Genomic DNA, 23,552 nt, shown 5'->3' with positions numbered 1-23,552 from the left:
AGACAATGGTAACTTTAGCTCCATTAACCGTGGAATCAGCTAACAAGCACATTTGGAAAGGCGATTTGCAAACATTCACAAAATATAAAGTGCGATACTTACATCTTCAGGATATAAAGCTGGAACACGAACAGTTGGTACTGATCCATGCTTGAGAATCAAATTTTTGGAAAATCCTGCTTTATATTGACCCTCATTCACAAAGCAGTCCGGTATAAAATGATTTGCACAAACATACACAAATTTTGGTATGTTTTGGGGCACATTTGCTTTAAAAACAAAACTTGTCCACTGCATCTTCAGTGGCTCTGATGCCGGGAGTACATGAAGACTCTTATGTTCACTTTTACTGCCAACAACAGAACACTTATGACGCTTACGAAGCTGAGACAATATTCTTCTCACCGTAGCTGCTCAAGCGTGTAAAAAAAATGCTAGACTGTGTGTAGATCACTCAGGGGAGGATCTATGATAATAGGGTGGAGTCCGTCACCTGTCGTGGGCGAGGCCTGCTCTAACATGACGTCACGTTAGAGCAGAAATGAAAGCCAGTCACTTTGAGACACTGTTTTAGATTAATAGAAATAGAAGAAAGAGGAGTGGGTGGACTTTTAACATTGTAGGGTGGTTGTGTACACACACTGCCGACTCACATTTATATTCAAACATAGTGAATTTTGCATAATAGGTCCCCTTTAAAACAACTCACTTTTTGTGCATTTCAGCCAGACATGCCCTTACATTAAAAAAAACATCTCACTTCGGCCACTGGAGGCAGTGCTTTGAATTTCAGTAAGCACAGCTCGGATTTAGCTCAAGAAGAGTCAGCCTGGGGGCCTGGGTAGCTCAGTGAGTATTGATGCTGACTACCACCCCTTGCAGTCGCGAGTTCGTATCCAGGGCATTCTGAGTGACTCCAGCCAGGTCTCCTAAGCAAATAAATTGGCCCGGTTGCTTGGAAGGATAGAGTCACATGGGGTGACCTCCTCGTGGTCGCGATTAGTGGTTCTTGCTCTCAATGGGGTGTGTGGTAAGTTGTGCTTGGATCGCGGAGAGTAGCATCAGCCTCCCATGCCGTGAGTCTCCGCGGTGTCATGCACAGCAAGCCACGTGATAGGATGCACGGATTGACTGACTCAGAAGACACTTGTCCTCCGCCACCCGGATTGAGGTGAGTAACCACGCCACCATGAGGACCTACTAAGAAGTGGGTATTGGGCATTCCAAATTGGGAGAACAGGGGATAAAATAAACATTTTTTATAAAAACAATAAATAAAAAAAAGATTCAACCTACTGTCTCCGAATTCACTGTGAGATAAGTCTGGAAAACTGCAGTAACTACAAAATCCACAATAAAACCAAGCCATTCAATGCTGTTGGCATAGTTACTGCATGTTGTCTTTGCAGGGAAGCACACTGTGACGCAGTTTGTGGACAGAGGAACTTTCCTCCCATTATCACAATGTATAGAACAAGCACAACTGAAGTCATGTGATCTACAACTAGTCGACTCAAGAACCAATGCATTGACTAACAATTTGAGTTAGAAGTCTTACCAAGTGTATAATCTTACCTAAGGATTTGTTTAAAAGTCTAGACAAGTGGGAGAGGAGATAGCAAAGGTGGAAGTTATGTCTTCGTAAGTGTCTTCCAGAGCAAAACAACCCTTGCAAGCAGGAATGAAATGTAATATAACATGTTTTCAAGAGTAAAGAATCTTATTGAGTCATTGAAAGTGAGTCATGGGAAGTAAATTTCATTTGTGCTGTTCAAATACCTCCACCCCCTCCTTCCTGTCACCAAGTGTGCAAAGCTGTAGCAATTAACCTGTACTGTTCTTTTAAAATTTCACACTTTAAAATGTTTCCATGGCTCCTTGTTCTTGGCACCTAAAACAAGAGGTTGTTTTTAACAATATACACAAGGCCTACATGTGTCCATTAGGATTTCAACCGTGTCGTGCAAGCACATTCCATTATTCATAAGGCATATGATGCAGTTCTTTTTCTCTTGTTGTTTGGCAATAAACCAACTGTGCTGACAAGATTATGTTTGTCTTGGCATGATCTTTGTGACAATTTCTTACTCTCACAGGCATAACACCTGAATTATTGTCCCAGAAAATCATCTTTGTTTCATGCAGCCATGAAAATGTTGCCTCCCTTTTCCTCTGAACACATAAAAAAAAAAATAAAAAAAAAAAAATGCATAAGACATAAGTCACCTCTGTTTGTTTATGAATGCGGTCCCATTGTGTGATTTTTAAAGAATAGAACTGTAGGCTTATAACCTACCTACTTGTGATAAATGGAAGAAGAAAAATCTTCAAAGGAAAGCAGTCACTCTCAAAGCACCTGGTTTAAAATAACTAATGTATTCAGCAAAAATGAACAATGTTTTAAATTCATGTTTGTTACCTTTTGCTATTGTCAAGAGAGTGAATCCCACATCTGTCTGCTTTAATTCATAAGCTACAAAAAAAGTCAGAGCACTTCCTCTGAACTTCTGATCATGTCAGACTTCAAAGTCTGCAGGATTATCATTTTAATGTAACTTTTAGATTTCTTTTTTCTTTTTTTTATACACATTCCCACCTGAACATATGGTGTGACATATTTCCCAGATTTGTCAGCCTGCACTGAATTAGCAAACTAGTTTATGGATAACACTTGAAGCGTCTGTATAAAATGCATCATAAAGATACTCATAATGACTTAAACATATTGTCATGCATTATATATTTTCATTATTGTAACTACAGTTATAAATCTTAACTATTCATGGTATAGCTTTGAACAGTATTATATATTAAAAAAAGATTATAAATGATATATGCATTATACTTCTTAAAGGTATAGTAATGAATAGGCAAGAATTTTGATTAATTGTAATACAATCAGATGGTCATTAATAAATAAACCATGACAGAGTGATCAGGACGATGGAAACCGAAGGGGTCTTGTTTCACCTTATGGTGGTGTATTTTGAGATAATAACCTGCTGAGTGTACATTATTCCACATATTACATGCAGGTAGTACATACATGAAATATTGATTTGAGTTCAAATTACGTTATAATGTGAGAAGTGACGGACCTTTTTAAAGTGATCTAAAAGAAGCATAACACAAGAAGTCATTCAAGAAGTAAAAAAAAAAAAAAGAACTAGCTCAAAACTATGTGCTGAAAATCAGTTACCTGGGACTACAGTCAGTTGAGCAGTGATTATACAAACATGTTTGACTGCAGCATGCCATGATTGACTAAATCTAATAAATTTTCTGGAAAACTATGTTATAATACATTTTAAGTGTGGTTACAATTATACACAAGAACATACAAGTGATTGTAAGGTGTCTTTAAGGCATTAAGATACCATTATAATGCATTATATATATATTCAGGTTTGAATTGTTACCAAATTTTGTTACTGAATGAATATCAGATTTTGTCCAGTTGATAATGTTGGAGTTTAAAATGTTTTATAAAAATATCTCTATTTTTAGTGTTAATAACTGAGATGTCATTATATAATATAGTAGATATCATGCACAGTGCAAATCAAGTGTCATTATGTAGATTTGGCTGTCATCTCTTGAAAACCAGTGGCCTGTTTACTGGATTTTGCTTTCCAAATGGCTTTACCTTGAAAGTGACAAGACTCGCCATACTTATCAGAATCGATGATGATCCTGACAGGACAGGCTGACCTTGATCCTGAAATGATTAGTGCTTTCATGAAAGGCACAAGGGAGCCATTACTGTCAGCCTGGCCATGATCTAAAATAACGTATTTGTTTTCATTTCAGCATGTCAGCAGTTACAGAGATGGGCTCATAAATGGCTTCAAACTTACAGCCTTATAATGTGATTCCAATGATATTTCTCTTCAGTCATGTTTGCTTCAAGAACCATGTTGGAAGGAAACCAATCAAGGGTGGTTCTTTTAAACACCTGAATATTAAAAGTGGAGGAACACGCTGTTTGTTTTAATAAACTGAAATGGACCCTCAGAGATCTGTCATTTTCTGTGTTGTTTCAGCCAAGATCCGGGCATGTGCAGACGGTGGGGCCAATCATCTGTACCGGCTCACGGAGGGTCATCGTGAGAGGTGAGAACCAGTAAGGTGGACTTCTTAAATTATGCAGAGTCCCTCTCTCTGGATTTGGGTTTTTTAATCTAATGTAAATTCATGTTACATTTCCATGTGATGTTTACATAGTTTCTGGGTTAAATGCACATGGAACATCATTTACCTTATGCTATGAACAAGAAATCAATTATATAATGTTTTTAAATGTTTATATTAACATGCTATTTATTAAATAGTAAACAGTCCAGGTGAAATGATGGACATGAGACCAAGCTGAGTGCTCGGTAAAACCAGGTTCACTGATTGAAGTCATTTCAAGTTCATTTGATTCTGACTTGAGCAGAAGTGGAGATGTCGGATGGGTGTGTTGTTTGTTATATAATTTGTCCATCCATTTCCACCAATTTGACCCATTCAGCCTGATTTGCGGACCAATTTGAAACATGATAGGTATATTGCACTGACAGAACGACAGGGTAATCAAACAGTCACAGCAATGTGATGGCATTGCCTCCTCTCATGTGACTCTGCACCTGTATTTCGCAATTACACCCTCACATTCAAGCTACGCTTTAGGAACTCAGAGAGAATGCAGTGAGTTTGAGGGAGGCAAATAATGTTTTTTTTGTGTGTGTGTGTGTGTGTGTTTTTTGTTTGTTTGTGTGGTTTGGTTTGGTTTGTTTTCAGTGGATTATTTTCTCATCCAAATTTTTTGAAGAGGCACTGTCTCCCTTTCCTTATCTGAGAAAATGCCCCTGGTGAGAACCCCCTCTCATTATTGATTTCGCTGGCAAAGATGGATCTGGCAAAGTCAAGGTTCTGTTGTCATTCCACCTCTTTGTTCACTCTCAGAACTCCAGGACCTGTAGCAGAGCCCACAAGTATCCCTCTCGCCAGAGTGCTTTCAGGCGACTTAACTCCTAATCCATCACCTTTTGTCACTCCCTGACAGGCCAGATTCATCTCCAGGCCTTTAAATTGGGCACTTCTATCCCCTTCAGAACTGTTTTCAATTGTTTTCTTTTGTTTGGGTCCCCCTCGGCTTTCTGAACCATCTAAAAATAAAGCTCAGACTCGGCAAGCACTGAAATCACAACAGTGATGGGTTGTAACACATGCTTGTTTTAGTTTGGTCAATTTATTTGTTTATCTTTCAGTCACATATACATATGTTGAGACATTTCAAAATACAATCACTGTATCCATCAGTCATCATAACCATAAAACATAATTTCTAGACAGGTTTCACTTCACTTCTAGACAACACAAAAATGCTTATACTGTATCTTTTAAGCTCAAAACATGCAACACACTTCCTCTGTGACAACTGATCTCCTCTGCAGCACAGTTTAAAGAAAACTGAATTAAGGCCGAATGGGTGGTAATACATTAAAACATTTTAAAGTAAATCAAGACAAATTATAAATACAAAGTAAAAACAGCATTTTAGATATTTGCCCAGTTAACTGAGTTAATAAGAGTCTGATGCCAGTGGCAAGAGTTCCTATTTAAATGCGCAAAACAATTGCTTTTCTGTTTAAAATTTTGAAACAAGAAGCATGATAATAATATTTAAAAATCATAAGCCATTAAAAATAGGATTGAATAGGCTTTGAAAATAGGATTGAAAGTGCTGCCCATAAGATGATAAAACTGACATATTTTGAGCCTCGTACAATACGAAGAACTCCTTTTCCAGAACAGCTGGTTTATTGTAATAGCAGGGATATTTAAACGAGTGAGAAAGCCTTCATAAGGAGCTAATGATCCGCTCAGCATACTGCCAGTAAAGTTTGTGTCGACTGAAATTTTAAGTAGTTTGTTGTTTTAAGCTTATCAGCTGGCAGCAGCACTGCTAGAGACACCTCAAAGGATGTTTAAAAAAATAAACAATATCTTTTGAATGCACATATACAACAGGCTCTGTTCCATGTCACATCCATCAATTCTCTTGTACCTGTCATTGCTATACTTCTTATGCTTATGTTGTCATCTGTAGATTCTACTCAAAGCTGCCAGAACAGAGTAAAGAAGCCTTATGCAGACACTTAGCCATATGTGTTGTCATTAGGGAATATCTACTCTTGGAAATTAATTGGGTCTGAGCAGCAAGCAAAATATTGCATGTTTGGAGATAAATATTAACAGAAACAGCTTTTTCTGACTTCACCTTACATAAAATGGCCCTTTTTTAAAGGTTATTTTACCCAAAAAATGAAAATTGTATCATCATTTACTCACCCGGAACACAAAAGGAGAATTTTTAATGAACATCCCGCTCCATCTTTTCAATGGCAGTTGATAGTGACTCACTTTAAAACTTAAAAAAAAGGACCCAAAAGTCAAAAAAGTAGTCCATTCAACTTGGACGTCATATTCTGTCTCTGGAGGCATGCAATAGGTATTGGTTAGAAACAACCCTCATGTTGTTCCGACGTTACTTTCAGTGATATGTGGAGCACAAGATTTGAATTTTTTTATTAATATCCAGATGGTAGTGACTCACTTTTAGTTTTTTTTCTATGAAAACCTTGACGTTCATTGCTCAATAATGAGTGCTATGAGAGAAGCTCATTCACAATGGCTTGCCTGAACTGAACAGTGCAAGTTCTCACGTGAACACGATCTATTCATAGCAAGATTTTCACTGAAAATAACTTACATTTCTAAATCATAGTGCTTCAGAAGACTTGGAATATGACGCATAGTACACATGGACTACTTTTCTGATACTTTTGGCTCCTTTTTTAAGCTTTAAAGTGAGTCACTAGAAGAGTGAGAGCGATCCCAATTTCATTGGAGTGAGGAGCGTGTTTCAGGAGTCTGCGCTCAGCCCTGCTCCAGCCGCTCACGAGGTGCTCACTTTCCGCTCCTCCCAGAATGCGCTACATTTCTTGTGTGGCCACATTAATATGCCAGTGCTTCTACATTGAAAAACATCTGGTGTTGGCTGCTGTATTAGTTCCAAGATTTTAAACAGAGTGGATTATCAGAGATGAGCCAGCGTTTAAACTCGGTGTGATTCGCGAGCTGATGGTGACAGGTGCCGATTTCAACAACAGAGTATAGTGAGGTGAGAGTGCAGAAGCAGTTAAAAACACAGATTAGTTTCCTAGATTTACGTAAAGTAAAATAATTGTACTACGTCTGTATGTTTTAACGTCGATTCACACAGGATAAAGACTGATTTATTTATTATAGGTTCGACACAGAATTATAAATCAGCCTTAAGCGATGTCTGTATAAATCATAGAGATGAGAGTGTTGACTGCATATACACACTGCTGTCATGTGAAATAGACCAATCAGAAAATGTATGCTATTTAGCTCTGCTGATTAATTATGAAGTAAGTATTAAACATGTGTATATGCTGTATATGGGATTATTAGAAGAAATTGACTGGAATATCTGACAAAATACAACAGAACTGGTTACATTAGCAAAACAGTAATCCTACAGTACACTCTTGAATTAAAAATATAGACAATCGGGGCCTGGGTAGCTCAGCGAGTATTGACGCTGACTACCACCCCTGGAGTCGCGAGTTCAAATCCAGGGCGTGCTGAGTGACTTCAGCCAGGTCTCCTAAGCAACCAAATTGGCCCAGTTGCTAGGGAGGGTAGAGTCTATGAATAGCATGAAGCCTCCACATGCGCTACGTCTCCGCGGTAACGTGCTCAACAAGCCATGTGATAAGATGCACGGATTGACAGTCTCAGATGCGGAGGCAACTGAGATTCGTCCTCCGCCACCCAGATTGAGGCGAGTCACTACGCCACCACGAGGACCTAGAGCACATTGGAAATTGGGGAGAAAAAAATAAATAAGTATATATATATATAGACAATCTTTTCACATTATGTAATTTTATCTGTCCCTTGCGAAACGTGGGGCTCAACACGATTTACTCAAATCACAATTACTTCTTGTGTCGTTTTCTAATTTTCCTAATCAAAGAAATCATGCTCGTTTGTTTCACATGCATCAGTCCAAATGCAACAGCCAGCGTTAGATTAAGATTTGATGCACATCTTACATTTTCTGGTGTCTTCTCAATGACCAGCATCCACTTCAGACACTTGGTGAACTTTTGAAACAATTAGTTAAAGGGTTCAAAGGCTGGACAGAGCAGATTCACTGGCTTTTTACCAACATGTCAATTTGCATGGGATAAGAATAACGGGGGTTATGTGTACTGTGCGTTTGATAGGTAAAAGATGCTATTATCACATCCCCATATAAAATAACCACATCCAAATAGGGCAGAGAGAAAAATAATTTTGTATGTAGCCTACAGCAAGGCATTGTTTGTGAAGTTGTTTATTTGCACTATGAAATATTATGTTGTATGACAATATGATGAGGGATATATTATTTATTTTTTTGTACCTAGTGCAAAAAATAAACAAGAATGTTGACAAAGAAATTATGTCTAATTTCTTTCTTATTTCATGCCGCTCCAGCATCGCTCTCACTCATGAGCAAGGAGCTTAGCGATGACTTTTGAACTTTAGTGTTGGAGTTGAGCGATCGCACATGAGCGAATATTTGAGCGGAGTGACAACTTGCTCCACTCCGCTCAATCAATATCAACTGCCATGGTATTGACAAGATTGAGTGGGATTGTAGCAAAACTTCACACAGGGCGGGAAGGAGGACACAGGGAACCGGGTTTCTTCACCAGGCTTTTTAATTGTCAACTTTCTGAGCTTACAGCTTCACAATAACTCATTAGCTTCACAATAACTCATTAGCTTCACATTAACACATCAACTACCCACCGGGACTCAAGATCTCTGGCTCTCTCTTTCGATCTGGTGCTGGCATGGTTCTTTTATGCCGCTCTCCCCAGTCTTACTACAGTTAGAGACAGGTGTTAGTCATAATTTGGCTCAGGTGTATGCACCCTTACCGCTCTCTTTTGCGCTTTTGGTGTGGCCGGTGGATTCACCAACTGACATTCGTGGCATGCCGCTGTAGGGCTTTACTGGTTGTTTAGATCAGTATTACTATCAGAAATAATTGATAATTATTTCTATAGTTATTAATCAATATTTAAATTAATTAATTGAATCTAACTCATTAAAACCTCATATGAGACTCCAGTAAATGTAGTGTGCTACGTTTAGGAGCAAGTTTGGTTATTAGCAATAATCAATAATTATCAAAGATCAATAGAACATTGATGAGAATCAGTGTTAGCTTTTTTTAATCCTTTAAAATCAACAATTATCAAAGATAATCGTTAATTGTTAACATCGATGAAACATTAATTACAATTAACACTAGCTTATTGATCATTCAAATTCAATCAAAGATAATTATCAATTATCAAAAATCAATAGAATATTAATAAGGATTAACATTGACGGGGCACCACCCTGAAATCAGGGACTAATAACCGAATATTAAAACAGTCTCAATATTAGATTGTTTTCTTAGGAAAATCGACATCCGAAGAATATCGATTTTCGGGAAAAAAAACAATGAATGAAGGTTTGAATCCGAGCACTGACATCCCGTCAGCATGACACAGGTGTATGCAAAACAAACCAAAACACTTCTCTTTGTAATATAAACAAAGTTTATTTATGCAGTAATATCAATTAATAATTAATACAATGCAGTCAATAAACTTCCGACTTACAACTACAAACTAAACAGTGATATGATTAGATATGGAAATAAAAAGAATCCTATAACACATAAGGTGTGTGTGTATCAGTGTGTGTGTGTGTGTCAGTGTGGTTAGTGAGAGAGAGAGAGAGAGATTATTAAGTGACAGCCCGAAAGCTGATTTCGCGATAGCTGGAGATAAAGCAGCCATGTTCATCACTCAGAGATGCGGTTTTACGAGCGGGGCTCGTAAAAGTCCTGTGTTATTTGACTCTAATGGATGAACTCAGTTGCTGTCTCACCCGCGATGGCAAAAATGCACAACAATCCAATTTGGTTGGACCACAATACAGCAAAACAAATTTGTGATAATTAATACCCTGGGTATTAATAATTAGCGGACATGGCGGTCCGTAAACTGTACAAGCAAAAAACCTTGAAACACAAGAATAACACGCTATAATATTCTATCTCTGCCCAGACGTAAACCTCTTACTTGAATCACATGAGGACACAGGTAGAATGTGTTTTCCTCCGTCCTTTAACTTTGACCCGGTTCCTTGAGGCTCGGGTGATGACGGGGGCCATTTCCTCGCGCTGTCGGCGGGCGGTACGGCTGTTGATTCTCGGTTGGCTGGCGGAGAACTCAGAAATGTCGACTTGATTGAAGATGGAAGAGAAATCTTTAATCTCTTCACTTCTGTAGGCCAACGGATGAAGATGCGAATTGCTCGGCGGTCTCCTTCGGATCCGTTAGAGTGTTTGGTTGAACACAGAGGAATCTCAACTCGTCCAGCGAGATGGAGGTTGTATGGCCACAGTTTCAAGTCGGACATTACTTCCTTAAGCCACGAGGTTGCACCGGAGAGCAGCAAAAAGCTACGTCCATATTCGGTGAACGAAGTCGCTGGAAGCCACTTTGGAAGCATTTCAGAATTATTTGAAGTCCTGATGATGTCATGTTTGAGGGACGTTCTGTTGTGTGCCTCATCCAATAGGAGTTGAGTGTTCGATCCTTTAGTGGGCAAGGCTTCATGGATCTGTAGTCTGTTTTGGACTCCCTTTGTTTGATTTTGGCGCGATTTTTGTCAGTAAAATTTACGACTTAGAAGGAGGGGGCTTGAGGAATGTTTTTGACTGTTAGGCCTGCCTTTGTCTTCTATCTGAATACATGAGGCCCAACACCGCACACCACCTGCGAACATTGCTGCCAATGCCCAGCCAATAAAAACGGGCTGTTAGTTGGTTCAGTGTTTTTCTTTCCCCTAAGTTACCCACCATCGGATTATAATGAGCTGCCTGGAACACCATTTCCCGGCGGCTCAGCGGTATTAAGAGCTGGGTTGTATCTTCCTTTGTTAGAGCATCCTGCGTCACTCTATACAACCACTCGTTTATAATTGCAAAATAGGGATATGAAAGTACAACATTCAGCCAGAGTTGTTGACCATCGATCACTCTTACTTGGTCGATGGCGTGCTTGAAGGTTTCGTCTCGCGACTGCTCCAAAGGGAAATCCCTTTCAGGAAATCCCCTGAGGATGGGAGGGGCCACAGCCTCTCCCCCCTCATGTCATCCTGACGTGGAGCTGACTAAGACGGCCCCGGCTCCGCCTCTTCTGCCAGAGCATCGCACATTTCACATCTCGTCGCTTTTGTGCAGGACCCATCTGCGCATATTCCCTTTAATACATTTCTGAATTCAGGCCAATTAGTCCCCAAAATCAGCAGATGGGTGAGGCGGGAACTAACCGTGGCCTCCACTCTGTTTTGTTCCCTGAAATTTAATCACAAGGGTCACCATGGGGTAATTGTGTATATCCCCATGCACACACTTCACCCTCACCCTTTTGGTTGTACCCAAAGCATCGGGTTGAACCAAGCATTGGTGGATAGTGGTCTGGTTATCACCCGTGTCAACTAAGGCTTGGTGTGCACTCCCCTTGACACTTACCGGTATCCTGTACCCTGCAGCCCGATCGGGGGCAGCCTGTGGAGCACTGGGGATCCAGACTACAGTTCCCAGCTCCATTACAGGACACTGATCCCGAAAGTGTTCCTGATCCTCGCAACGCCAGCAGGCCGGCCCAGGCGCTACGCCCGCACTTGAGGGGGTGGGTGCATCCACTTGAGGGGGAGAGCGGGAAGGCACTGAAGTCGCCGGGAAAGGAATAAACTGGCGCAAGCGAGGAACCGGCTACGGCGGTGGGTTTCCATGCCCTCGGGGTGCAGGAACAGGACCTGGAGAGAGGACAGAGTGAGAGGGGAGGGGGGAGTGGGAAGAGATGGGAGGAAGCTCAGGGGGAGGCGAGAGAGAGAAAGAGGGCTCTTCCGCCCTTGGGCACGCTGACATATGGTCCTCCGCCAGCTGGACTGCTTTCTCCAGCGACGCCGGGCGATGGCACTGGACCCATAAGGGCCGGTGGATCAGCTGTTCCAGCACCACTTGGTCGATAATTCCCTCGATGTCGTGGTCCCCTGCTAGTAGCCATTTCCGGCAGGCGTCACAGAGACGTTGAGAGAAGGCAAACGGGCGGCCGGTTTTCTCCAACTTCATCGACCAGAAGAGCTGGCGGTGTTGTTCTGGGCTCCGGCCAACCCACTGTAGGATGGTTTTCTTCAAGACGTAGTAGGCCAGGAGACTAGCCGCCGGCAGTTGTTGAGCTGCGAGCTGGGCCTCCCCGGACAACAAAGGGATAAGCCGGGCCGCCCACTGAGCCCAACAGCAGATCTCGGCGGTCTGCTCGAACAGGTTGAGGAAGGCTTTGGGGTCATCTTCCATGCCCATCTTCACGAGTGAGGGTGCAAGGGACTAGTGTTGTCTGGGGTCAGAGCCGGGGCTTTCTCCTGGCTGAGGAGGCTGGGGATCGCCTGCCGGTCCTCTGCTTGAGCCCTGAGGATCTCATAGAAGCGGCGATCCTGGTTCTGACGGAGCTCAAGCAGGACCTGTTGGTGGGAGTGGTGTAGGCCGGTGAGGGACTTGAGGACTTTAGCCAGTGGCGAGGACTCCATGGGGCGTACTTCCTTCGGTTCCATGTTCCCGGGTTTCGGCACCAGTGTAGCAAAATTTCACACAGAGAGGGAAGGAGGACACAGGGAACCGGGTTTCTTCAGTCTCAGGTAAGGCTTTTTAATTGTCTAATTTTCTGAGCTTACAGCTTCACAATAATTCAATAGTTTCACAATAACTCATTAGCTTCACATTAACTCATCAACTACCCAGCGGGACTCTAGATCTCTGGCTTTCTCTCTCGATCTGGCGCTGGCATGTTCTTTTTATGCTGCTCTCCCCAATTTCACTACAGTTAGAGACAGGTGTTAGTCATGATTTGGCTCAGGTGTATGCACCCTTACCGCTCTCTCTCTCTCGACAGACGCTTGACCACTCCCCCGCTGCCAGAGGGATATGAATAAAAAAAAAAATCACCTTTTGTATTCCACATAAAATTGAAAGTCACAAATGTTTGGAACAACATAAAGGAGTGAGTTATTCTTTTAAGGGAATTATTTGAAAATTGTTGACATCTAGTGACTTCCACAAAACTACAGTGTGTGACTAATGTTACTGTAAATGAAGCTTCTCACTGTGGCATCTTGCCATTGTTTTGTGCTCATTTGTGAGCAGAAGCTGATTTGCTTTGACCATTGATTGTGCATTCCCTCAAGTGCTGTTGGTGGAGAGACGGAACGTATTTCATATGTTTGGCAGACCTCTGGCCTTGCGTAATTACATACATCCACAGTGATTGCTCATTTTTTAATCTCCCTGTGCAAACAGGAGCTGACAGGGAGGAACATTTTCAGAAAAGCAGGTCCACAGATCAAGACATATCCTGTTATTATCTCGCAGTGCCTTAAATATAATTACTGCATTGACTTTTACTCTTTGATTAATTTAGAAAGCTCCGTTTTATTTGAACTGAAGCAGTGAATGTAGCATTGCTTGGAGCTCATGAAACATGCTGTGCAATATTCTGCCTGTTGCAGATGCTGGCAGCCATTATAATGGAACAGGTTTCTAGACCCAGACTGCCTGGATTATCAGCAGCAGTTGTTCTGCAGTAATCTTGAATTTTAAATTTTTTATTAATTGTTAGATTGGTATATATATATATCTTCCTTTTTAAACCCCTGCTGTGTTTCTGTGTTTGGTCCACAAACAGACAATTGAGGGCTGCTGTCTGAAACATCCTTTTACATCAGGAGAGGTTGAAAGATGTAATTGAATTTTAAAATATCAATTCATACAACCTTAGAATATTAAACTTCTAAAATTGCACCGAAGTCTAATAAAAGTTGTCTCAATCCTTATAGACAAATATTGTCTTATTTCACACCATGCCTTAAAGCTGCCATTTCCTGCTTAAATATCATAAATCCTCATAAATATTCAGCATTTTATTTTTTATCAATTAATAATGTTAGTAAAGGTTTTTAGGTCCTTTTTTTACATGATCTTTTTCTCTCTAACCCTTAGAATTAAACAGACTGTTGTACCTTCAAGACTTGTAAATGACCTGCTATTGGCTAACCTCTTTGCATGTGAAATGAGTACAATTCAAAATATTCCACACTGAAATTTGTCGCACAATCTGTTAAGGGCGAATAAAAATCAACTTTGGCTATCGTTTCTAACGCTTGGATCCTTCAAAAGACACAGGTGCCTCAACAATGCAATGTATGGTTGACTTCCCTGGTAGCACTTTACAAAAAGGTTGTATGCGTTAACATTAGTTTTCTACGTCAGTTAACATGACCTAACAATGAACAACACTTTTATGGAACTTATTAATCTTGGTTAATGTTAATTCTAACATATACATTTTTAACATTAATATGTTGTATATGTTAACATAAATGAGTGCATTATGAAATAACATGAACTAACAATGAGCAATTGTAAATATATAAATTGCCATTAAATTAACTTTATCTTGAGGGCATACTTTTTTACCTAATAAAATGTAGGTAATGTACTTCACTTGAATCAATTAATTGAAATACATTATTAGTCTGAACAATTATGATGGTTATTAACGTAACTAAATCAAGATCACTGTGGCAGCGGGGGCGTGGTCAAGCATCTCTCCGGAGAGAGAGAAAGCGGTAAGGGCGCTTACACCTGAGCTAAATTATGTCTAACACCTGTCTCTAATTTCAGTGAGCACGGGGAGAGCGGCATAAAGAGGGCCATGCAGCACTCAGACGAGAGAGAGAACCTGGGCACTAGAGACCTGATTGTGAAGCCAAGAGCTTATTATTGTACAGCTGAGTGTTTATTTTTCTGAAGTAGTTGTTTATGTTTAGACTGAATTATTGAACACGGTGAGAGCCCTGAAAGAGTGCATTTGCTGCAGTGGGGAGAATAAAACGCTTACCTGAACCAGAAAATCTGCTTCTCGCCTCCTCCTTTAACTGAGAAGTGTTACACTGGTGCCGAAACCCGGGAGATTATTTTGAAGAGTGCCTCCGCAACACTGCGTGCTGAGATGTTGCGAAGAGGCACTGCTTCCGGATATCGCGTTGCATAGTCCACTAGGACCAATACAAAGCGATGTCCGCATGCTGACCGTTCTAATGGCCCGACGAGGTCCATTCCAATTCTCTCAAAGGGGACCTCGATCAGAGGGAGAGGGCGCAATGGCGCTTTTGGGGTGGCCGGTGGGTTAACCAGCTGGCATTCGCGGCATGCCGCACACCACCTGCGGACAATGCCCGACCAATAGAAACGGGCTATTAGACGGTTCAGTGTTTTCCTTTCTCCTAGGTGACCCGCCATGGGATTATAATGAGCCGCCTGGAATACCATTTCCCGACAGCTCCTTGGAATCAACAGTTGGGTTGTATCCTCTTTGGTCCGAGTGTCCTGTGTCACTCGATACAACAGCTCATTTATAATTGCAAAAAAGGGGTATGAAAGTGCGATGTCAGGCTGGAGTCGTTGACCATCAATGACTCTCACTTGGTCGAAGGCGTGTTTGAGGGTTTCGTCTCGCGATTGCTCCAAAGGGAAATCCCCGTCAGGGAATTCCCTGAGAAGGGGAGGGGCTGCAGCCTCTCCCCCTCTCTCGTCATCATGACGTGGAGCTGTCAAGGACATCTCCCTATTTTCATACAGGACCCATCCGCGCAAATTCCCTTTAATAAAACTCTAAAATCAGGCCAATCAGTCCCCAAAATCAGCGGATGGGTGAGGCGGGAACTAACCGCGGCCTCCACTCTATGCTTTTTCCCCCGAAATTTAATTGTCAGGGTCACCACCGGATACTTGTGAATATCCCCGTGTACACATTTCACCTTCACCGTTTTGGTTGTGACCAATGCCTCGGGTTGAACCAGGCGTTGGTGGATAGTGGTTTGATTACAACCGGTATCCACCAACGCTTGGTGAGTACCCCCCTTGACACTTACCGGTATCCGGTACGCTCCGGCCCGGTCGGGCGCAGCCTGTGGGAGGTCAGAGACCCGCACCACCGTCCCCAGCTCCATCAGAGGGCACTGATCTCGGAATTGGCTTGGGTCTCCGCACCTCCAGCAGGCCGGCCCAGGCGCTACGCCCGCACTTGCGTCGGCGGGCGCCCCCCCCCGAGGGGGAGAGCGGCGGGGCATTGGAGTAGGGGAAGGTGTCGCCTCCCACACCCGGGGAACTGGTCTCAGGGGCTGAGGTCCTCCTCATCTGCTTGGGGCAGGAATGGGACCTGGAGAGAGAGCAGACGAGAGAGAGAGAGGGGAGGGGGAAGAAACAGAGGGAGGAGAGAAAACGTAGGAGGGCTCTTCCGCCCTCAGGATCGCCGCCATGTGGTCCTCCGCAAGTCGGATAGCTTCCTCCAACGACGCCGGGCGGTGGCACTGGACCCACTCCGCCGTCCCTTTTGGCAGTCGAACTATGAACTGTTCCAGTACCACCTGGTCGATAATTCCCTGGATGTCGTGATCCTCCGCTAGCAGCCATCTTCGGCAGGCGTCACGGAGCCGCTGGGCAAAGGCAAACGGGCGGTCGGAGCTCTCCAACTTCAAGCTCCGGAAGAGTTGACGACTTTCCTCCGGAGTGCAACCAACCCGTTGCAAGATGGCTCTTTTTAAATCTCCGTAGGCCAGGAGGCTCGACGCTGGCAGTTGTTGAGCCGCGAGCTGGGCTTCCCCGGACAATAGTGGGATCAATCGGGCTGCCCATTGGCCAGATCTCGGCGGTCCGCTCAAACAAATCCAGGAAGGCCTCGGGGTCGTCCGCCGCCCCCATTTTCTGTAATGCTGGCGGGGGTAACGGCATGGGAGTGTCCGGGGTCGCGGCTGAGGATGCCCCCTGGCTGAGGAGGCTCAGGATCGCCTGCCGGTCCTCGGCTTGAGCATGCATGAGCTCGACAAACTGGCGGTCTTGATCTTGTCGGAGCTCAAGCAGCGTCTGTTGGTGGTTCTGATGTAGGCTGGCGAGGGCTTGGAGGATCTCCGCCAACTGGGAGGACTCTACGGGGCAACTTCCATCCATCTTCAAACCTTTCCCGGGTTTCGGCACCAGTGTAACACTTCTCAGTTAAAGGAGGAGGCGAGAAGCAGATTTTCTGGTTCAGGTAAGCGTTTTATTCTCCCCACTGCAGCAAATGCACTCTTTCAGGGCTCTCACCATGTTCAATAATTCAGTCTAAACATAAACAACTACTTCAGAAAAATAAACTCTCAGCTGTACAATAATAAGCTCTTGGCTTCACAATCAGGTCTCTAGTGCCCAGGTTCTCTCTCTCGTCTGAGTGCTGCGTGGCCCTCTTTATGCCGCTCTCCCCGTGCTCACTGAAATTAGAGACAGGTGTTAGACATAATTTAGCTCAGGTGTAAGCGCCCTTACCGTTTTCTCTCTCTCCGGAGAGATGCTTGACCACGCCCCCACTGCCACAATCACATATAAGAGTAGCTGTATGTATAAAATATAAGATTAGGCCTAAGCCTAGAATAGAACATTATGAAATATAAAATGTTGTATGTTAAACGTAAAAACAATACAAAAATAGAAGAATTCATAATTTTTGTCACTTTCGGCAGCATTTTTGCACAGAGCTCTTTAATTTCTGACCTGGGACTATGTGCTCAAAGTTTCTGAATACTTAATCGGCACTGATATGGAAATGTGGCCGGTTATATGTTATATATGTTATGTCATCAATAACATGATCATTTTTGAATGACTTGTTTTTACACTCTGACCAAGAGAAATCCTGTTTCCCATTACATTTTTCCAAACTGCTCCACCTCTTATGTATCTTATTGTATAGACTTACAAATCAGACTGATTTTAAAATTAGATGTGACCCATGGATGCAAAAGCACATTAATGCACTGTTGTTTTGCCTTGTGGAAGTTGTGAGGATGTGCTTGTTTTGAAGCACTTGTGTGACCTTTGCTGATTATGAAGGAGTCGAAAATGAACTCTGAGGCATAATCAAAAGCTGATCGTCTGCTCAGATGATCCACTCAGGAGGGGCGGCTTCATGATTTCACCAGACTGTCTGTAATGAAGCAACAGCTGAAGAGGTCTCTTGATATTCAGATGGGTGTGTGAAACTGCCAGGCATAAAGCAGAAGATCTGTTATTTAAGTCCTGAGTGGGCTTATTAACGTAAAAAATAAAAATAGAGTGAAAATTCACACTATACTAAAGCTTTCCTTTTGATGAACAGTCATATCATTTATTAGCAAAGAGCAGCTGCATCAAAATAGAAGAAATTCGAGGATTTGCATCTCGTTTTGTTCTCGTTTGAATGTCACTTGGGAGACCAATTTTCACCTACCTACTTTGACATACTTGAAGATGTAATTTTAGAGTGCCTAACAAGGAAAAAACAAGAAAACCGAAACCAGTTACTTTGATCTTGTCTGTCTGTCCTGTCTCTTTGTGCTGTGACAAAATGAATCAACCATCCAATGCGACAGGTGTGCAGTCTGTGGTCTCCCATTGGCGGCAATCTTGACCTTCTGGAATTACTCCAATTCTTAATTCTAATTTTCCCCGTGCAGACCAAAATCGAGTTCTTTTCCAACAAGGAATAGTCTCTGCATTACGATTAACTTTAAGTGACACTTTAATTTGAATGTAAAAGAGGTGTATTTTGGCTCCAATTTGTGCTTTGCGGTTGGAAGAAGTGTTTTGCTGATAAAATGTCAAAAGGAAAGGTTTCATTTAGCTTCACCTTAATGTGGCCACAGAACTGTCACTGCTGAGGGTTATTTATGGTTTCTTGTTTAACTCAGGGTCCGTTGGAGTACATAGAACACAGAGGGGAAACTTTGGAAATCGTTGTTGTGAATTGCTTTTTCTCACACAGTGAATACTGGATTAAAGCCAGTGAGGGTTTCCAAGATGTGCACCATTTCACTGGTACTATTATGATTTCTGTCATGTGATTTGAGTATGGTATATAGAATGGAACATTTATAACATTTCCCTGAAGCCTCATACTAATATGCCATATATGCTCTTGGTTGTATGCAGAAATAGGCCAAATTATAAAACCACATTGAACATATTATCAATATGAGATGGTGGATTACTCCAGATTGGTGAATTGTGAAAATTATTATAATAAATAGATTTTTGCATATTATGAAGAAAATTTGGGTGGTCCTTAACCATACAAAAGACAGTGTCATGATGATAGGGGTGTGTGGGTGGTTGCTAGGGTATGTTGCTAAGTTGTCCTGAGACTTTTATTGCATTGCTTAGCAGTTGTTAAGGTGTTCTGTGTGGTTGCTAGGGCATTGCTAAATGGTTGTTGGGATGTTCTGGGTGGATGCTAGACCATCCATCCATCCCACCCAATCCATCCATCCAGCCATCCATTCAAAATTAGTTTTATGTGCTTTGTTCTATGTATCACAGCAGTTCCCTCATGAAATAAATAATAGAGGCACTACAACAACAAATAATTTTATTCACTTTCACACAAATCATGAGTAAAACAGCTGATTATGAATTCATAAACACTTTTTTTTATTTTATTATTATTTTTTTATACTCTGTTTCAAACACAGTGCTACCTTATGACATTAAAACTCCTTTACTATAGCACATGATCTGAAAGGTTATACATTTTCATGTTTGCATTACATAACCAATTACATTTACAAGCTTATTCCAATGTTATTAGGTTACTTGTTGTACTTGCAATGTGAAAGACCCGGGTATGAGTCCGGCAAAGCATGCTCGTCGAGCAGAAGGTGTCATAGATGCACCACGAAATGACGTGGTTGCTTCAACAATTGCGTTTTTCACCTCACATGTGCTTTTATGACACTATTGATTAGGTTTAGGTATGGGGTTTAGTGTAGGGATGTCGGTTTTGATTATTTAAAACTCAATAGAGCATTAACCTTAAAAACTTTATCTATTTTTCATCTCTCATATGTTTTTTATGATACAATTGGGCAGGTTTAGGGAGAGATGTAGGTTTTGTTCATTTAAAACTCAATGGCATTAACCTTAAAACCCTCATCTATTTGGGAGAACATTAAACTAGCTTTTAGTGCCACACGGTGGACATGTCACCTCGAAATGTCCACCGATACGTGTACTGAACCACATAATTTAATTTTTCAAAAATGTTGCAACAGTCAAGTAATTTTCGTGAGAACAGCCTGCTTCTAACACAGTTACAGTAATACCTTGCTTTTCTGGAGCTCACAACATACCAGTATTCTCTTTGTTGGGCCACAAATGCGGCAATGAGATGTAGACTGAGCTCCCGCTGTAATCCGTTACAGTGTTGGTGTTAATCCAACACGCCAGCATGGCTCTGCTCATTCACCGGCTACCTGCTCCGCCCAGCAGAGCGTGAAATCGTAATGTTGACTCTTTATGCTTTAATGCCTACTGATACCGGCACTGCTTTTCTTCTCTCAGGGAATGAAACGAAAGAAGCCTGAACATGAAACGCCTTTCTCAAAAGAAATATTCTGTCCATCTAAGAGAGGAAGACCATGTCATTGCTTTCATATGTATTGCAAATCTAGGTAGCGTTACGTTTGCTAGAATGTCACAAGTTTAGAGTGAGTGGGCATTAATTCTCTCAGCCCCTCATGTCACAGAGGCTGTCTGTGTCACTTTTGTCATGTCAGGGGACAGATCGCACTGTGACTGACAGGCACTGAATGACTTTGCTGGAGTTCTGTCACTGAAGCTTTCCATGGCCCGTGTCAGAGACGCACCTTCATTTCACTTGAATAAAGCATCTGATGGCTGCACAAATTGAACTTTTTTACCCATCAAATCTCCACCTCAACCCTACTGTCTCTCATTACTTTCTCTCTCTCTCTCTCTCTCTCTCTCTCTCTCTCTCTCTCTCTCTCTCTCTCTCTCTCTCTCTCTCTCTCTCTCTCTCTTTCATGCCATTTAAGTTTTCTCCCAGACTACATAAGTGGAGATTTTGATTCTATCCAGCCAGAGGTCAAGGCTTTCTACACAGAAAAGGTAAGCTTACTCTCTCTGGTACCCTCTCTCGTTTTCTTGTCTTTTGATCTCTCTCTTTCCTTATGTTTGCACAATCTTCCTCTTTCTTTTCTTTAATTCTCTTTCTCAGTCTATCTCTTAGTTGTTTTCAGTTGTGTTTCCCTATCAAAATGATTACAGCTATAAATAAAGATATTTGGCTGCTAGCCTCACTTCAAATAAAGCAGTGGTTGTCATTTGGTCTGTCTGATAGCATCATGTAGAACATGGAAAAACAATGTTAAATGCAAAAAATAAACTAAAATAAGCTAACCTAATAATATAATGGTACATAGTCAGGATCAGGGACTAAAAACTAAATGTTTTTCATTTCGGTTCGTTCTGAGGAAAAACTAAATTTTTTCGTTCCGGTTCAAAAGTTCCACAGCCTCCTTTCCAAAAGGTTACCGGTTATAACAAAATAAAAGAACAGTTAATAACATTCTTTTTAAAATGACAGTACTCTGCTCTAAGGGGTGGGTGAAATACCAATTGCAGTGTTGCCAGATCTTGCAAGAGAAACAAGCAACCTGGTCTGGAAAAACAAGCCCAAAATAAGCCAATAAGCAAAAATTAGCATTTAAATTATTTCCTGTGTGGTGGATTTATCAGCATAGAAGTCATAACCTGGCAGCATCAAATCTGTATTAATGCATCATATCTAACAATAATTCAGTGAAGACTTGGGAAAATACTGAGAAAAGTACTTTTTTACCTCTAATAATGTTTTCCTTGTATCTGGATTAGCCATGCATGTATATGTAGTATGTATGCATAGTTATTAAAAAGGTCTTCATTCACAGAATGCTTCATCCACAGTGGGCAATTAGGCAAAGAAATGTGTGATGCTGCAGTTTCCTTCAGGATCAAAGCACATTTAATTTTTTCAGGCAACATGAAGTGGTGTAGTTCCAAAGATTTACTGTGATAAACCAATTGGTCTTTAGTTTCATGAAAAAAATTATCGGAACTAAATTAACCGGTTATAACCGGTTACCAGCATTTAAAAAGAAAATGTTCAATCCAGAACAATTGAAAATAACCTAATTCCGGTTTTCCGTTACGTTCTGCTAAACATTTTAGTTCATTTTCGTTCCTTGAACCGTTTTTAGTTCCTGGTTAGGATAGAAAAATAAATAGGCTTATCAAATAATAAAAAAAGAGGAGAAAATGCTTCCTGTTGTGTTGTTACATCAAAGGCCTTGCTTCAAATCCAATGCAAATTTATTTGACACTTAGAAGCTTGCCGTTTTTGGTAGATGCCAACATGGACAGGTTGTGTGACATGCCCTCATCCTTGAAAACCATTAAAGCTGCACTACGGAAAAGTGATTTGTATTTTGATCTGTCGGGTTCGATTTGGCACGCAGTCGCTGGTTTATGACGTTCATCCTTGCGTCATTGCGTCATGTCCGCATACACAGGAAAGAAGTGCCGGCTGTCTCGTGTTCCAGCTGGAGAAACTAACTACACTGTTCAACTCAGTTCAGTAATGCTCACACAGTTCAGGACAGCATCATTGCAGTCTAGATAGATGTTTATCTGTTATCCATTTGGCGAAGTTGTTTACCTGCTATAATGCTTGGACATGTTTTCTGGTAGGGTTGTGGAAGCTTATATTGCATGTCATGCTTTTATGAATCAAACATACTCGTCTGTTAACTGATTGCGATGTATCTATGTTGTCCGGTTAAGTTACTGTGACATGTTTAATATGTATGACTTCTGAAATTGACTTCATGTAATTGTTATATTGCATATTTAAGCATTATTTTTTTCATTTAATAAAGTATATTTTATCCCCATAATTATTGAATCCTCGTTTTATGTTTTTAGTTTACGTGTTATTGTGTGCATTGCATAGACATGCTATTGTAATAACTGAGGCTGGACAATATACAGTAGTATAAAAATAATAAAGTCTTTTATTGAACTCATATCAGCCATATCACAAGATTATTCTCTTAAATTGAAAATTGTAGTACACCTCAAACATAAATAGCAGATAAAATGGGGGGCCTGGGTAGGTCAGCGAGTATTGACACTGACTACCACCATGGAGTCGCGAGTTTGAATCCAGGGTGTGCTGAGTGATCCCAGCCAGGTCTCCTAAGTGACCAAATTGGCCCGGTTGCTAGGGAGGGTAGAGTCACATGGGGTAACCTCCTCATAGTCACAGTTAGTGGTTCTCGCTCTCAATGGGTCGCATGGTAAATTGTGCGTGGATCGCGGAGAGAAGCATGAGCCTCCACATGCGGAGTCTCCGTGGTGTCATGCACAACGAGCCATGTGATAAGATGCGTGGATTGGTGGTCTCAGAAGCGGAACTAAGCAACTGAGACTTGTCCTTTGCCACCCGGATTGAGGT

General features: G+C 41.6%; 1 protein-coding gene across 2 annotated transcripts in view; it reads left to right on the top strand.

Annotated features, from left to right (window-relative positions):
- The window catches only part of tpk1 (thiamin pyrophosphokinase 1), a 73,279-nt gene that overhangs the window by 15,060 nt on the left and 34,667 nt on the right, over window positions 1-23,552 (top strand). For both annotated transcript variants that reach the window (XM_051681976.1, XM_051681975.1), the window contains exons 4-5: window positions 4,044-4,113; window positions 21,094-21,166. In XM_051681976.1, the coding sequence (XP_051537936.1) occupies window positions 4,044-4,113; window positions 21,094-21,166 (143 nt within the window). The remainder of the gene's footprint in view (window positions 1-4,043; window positions 4,114-21,093; window positions 21,167-23,552) is intronic.

Source organism: Myxocyprinus asiaticus, chromosome 41 (genome assembly GCF_019703515.2).
Source record: "Myxocyprinus asiaticus isolate MX2 ecotype Aquarium Trade chromosome 41, UBuf_Myxa_2, whole genome shotgun sequence".
Lineage (NCBI taxonomy): Eukaryota > Metazoa > Chordata > Actinopteri > Cypriniformes > Catostomidae > Myxocyprinus > Myxocyprinus asiaticus.
This window is presented reverse-complemented; position numbering and strand designations above follow the sequence as displayed.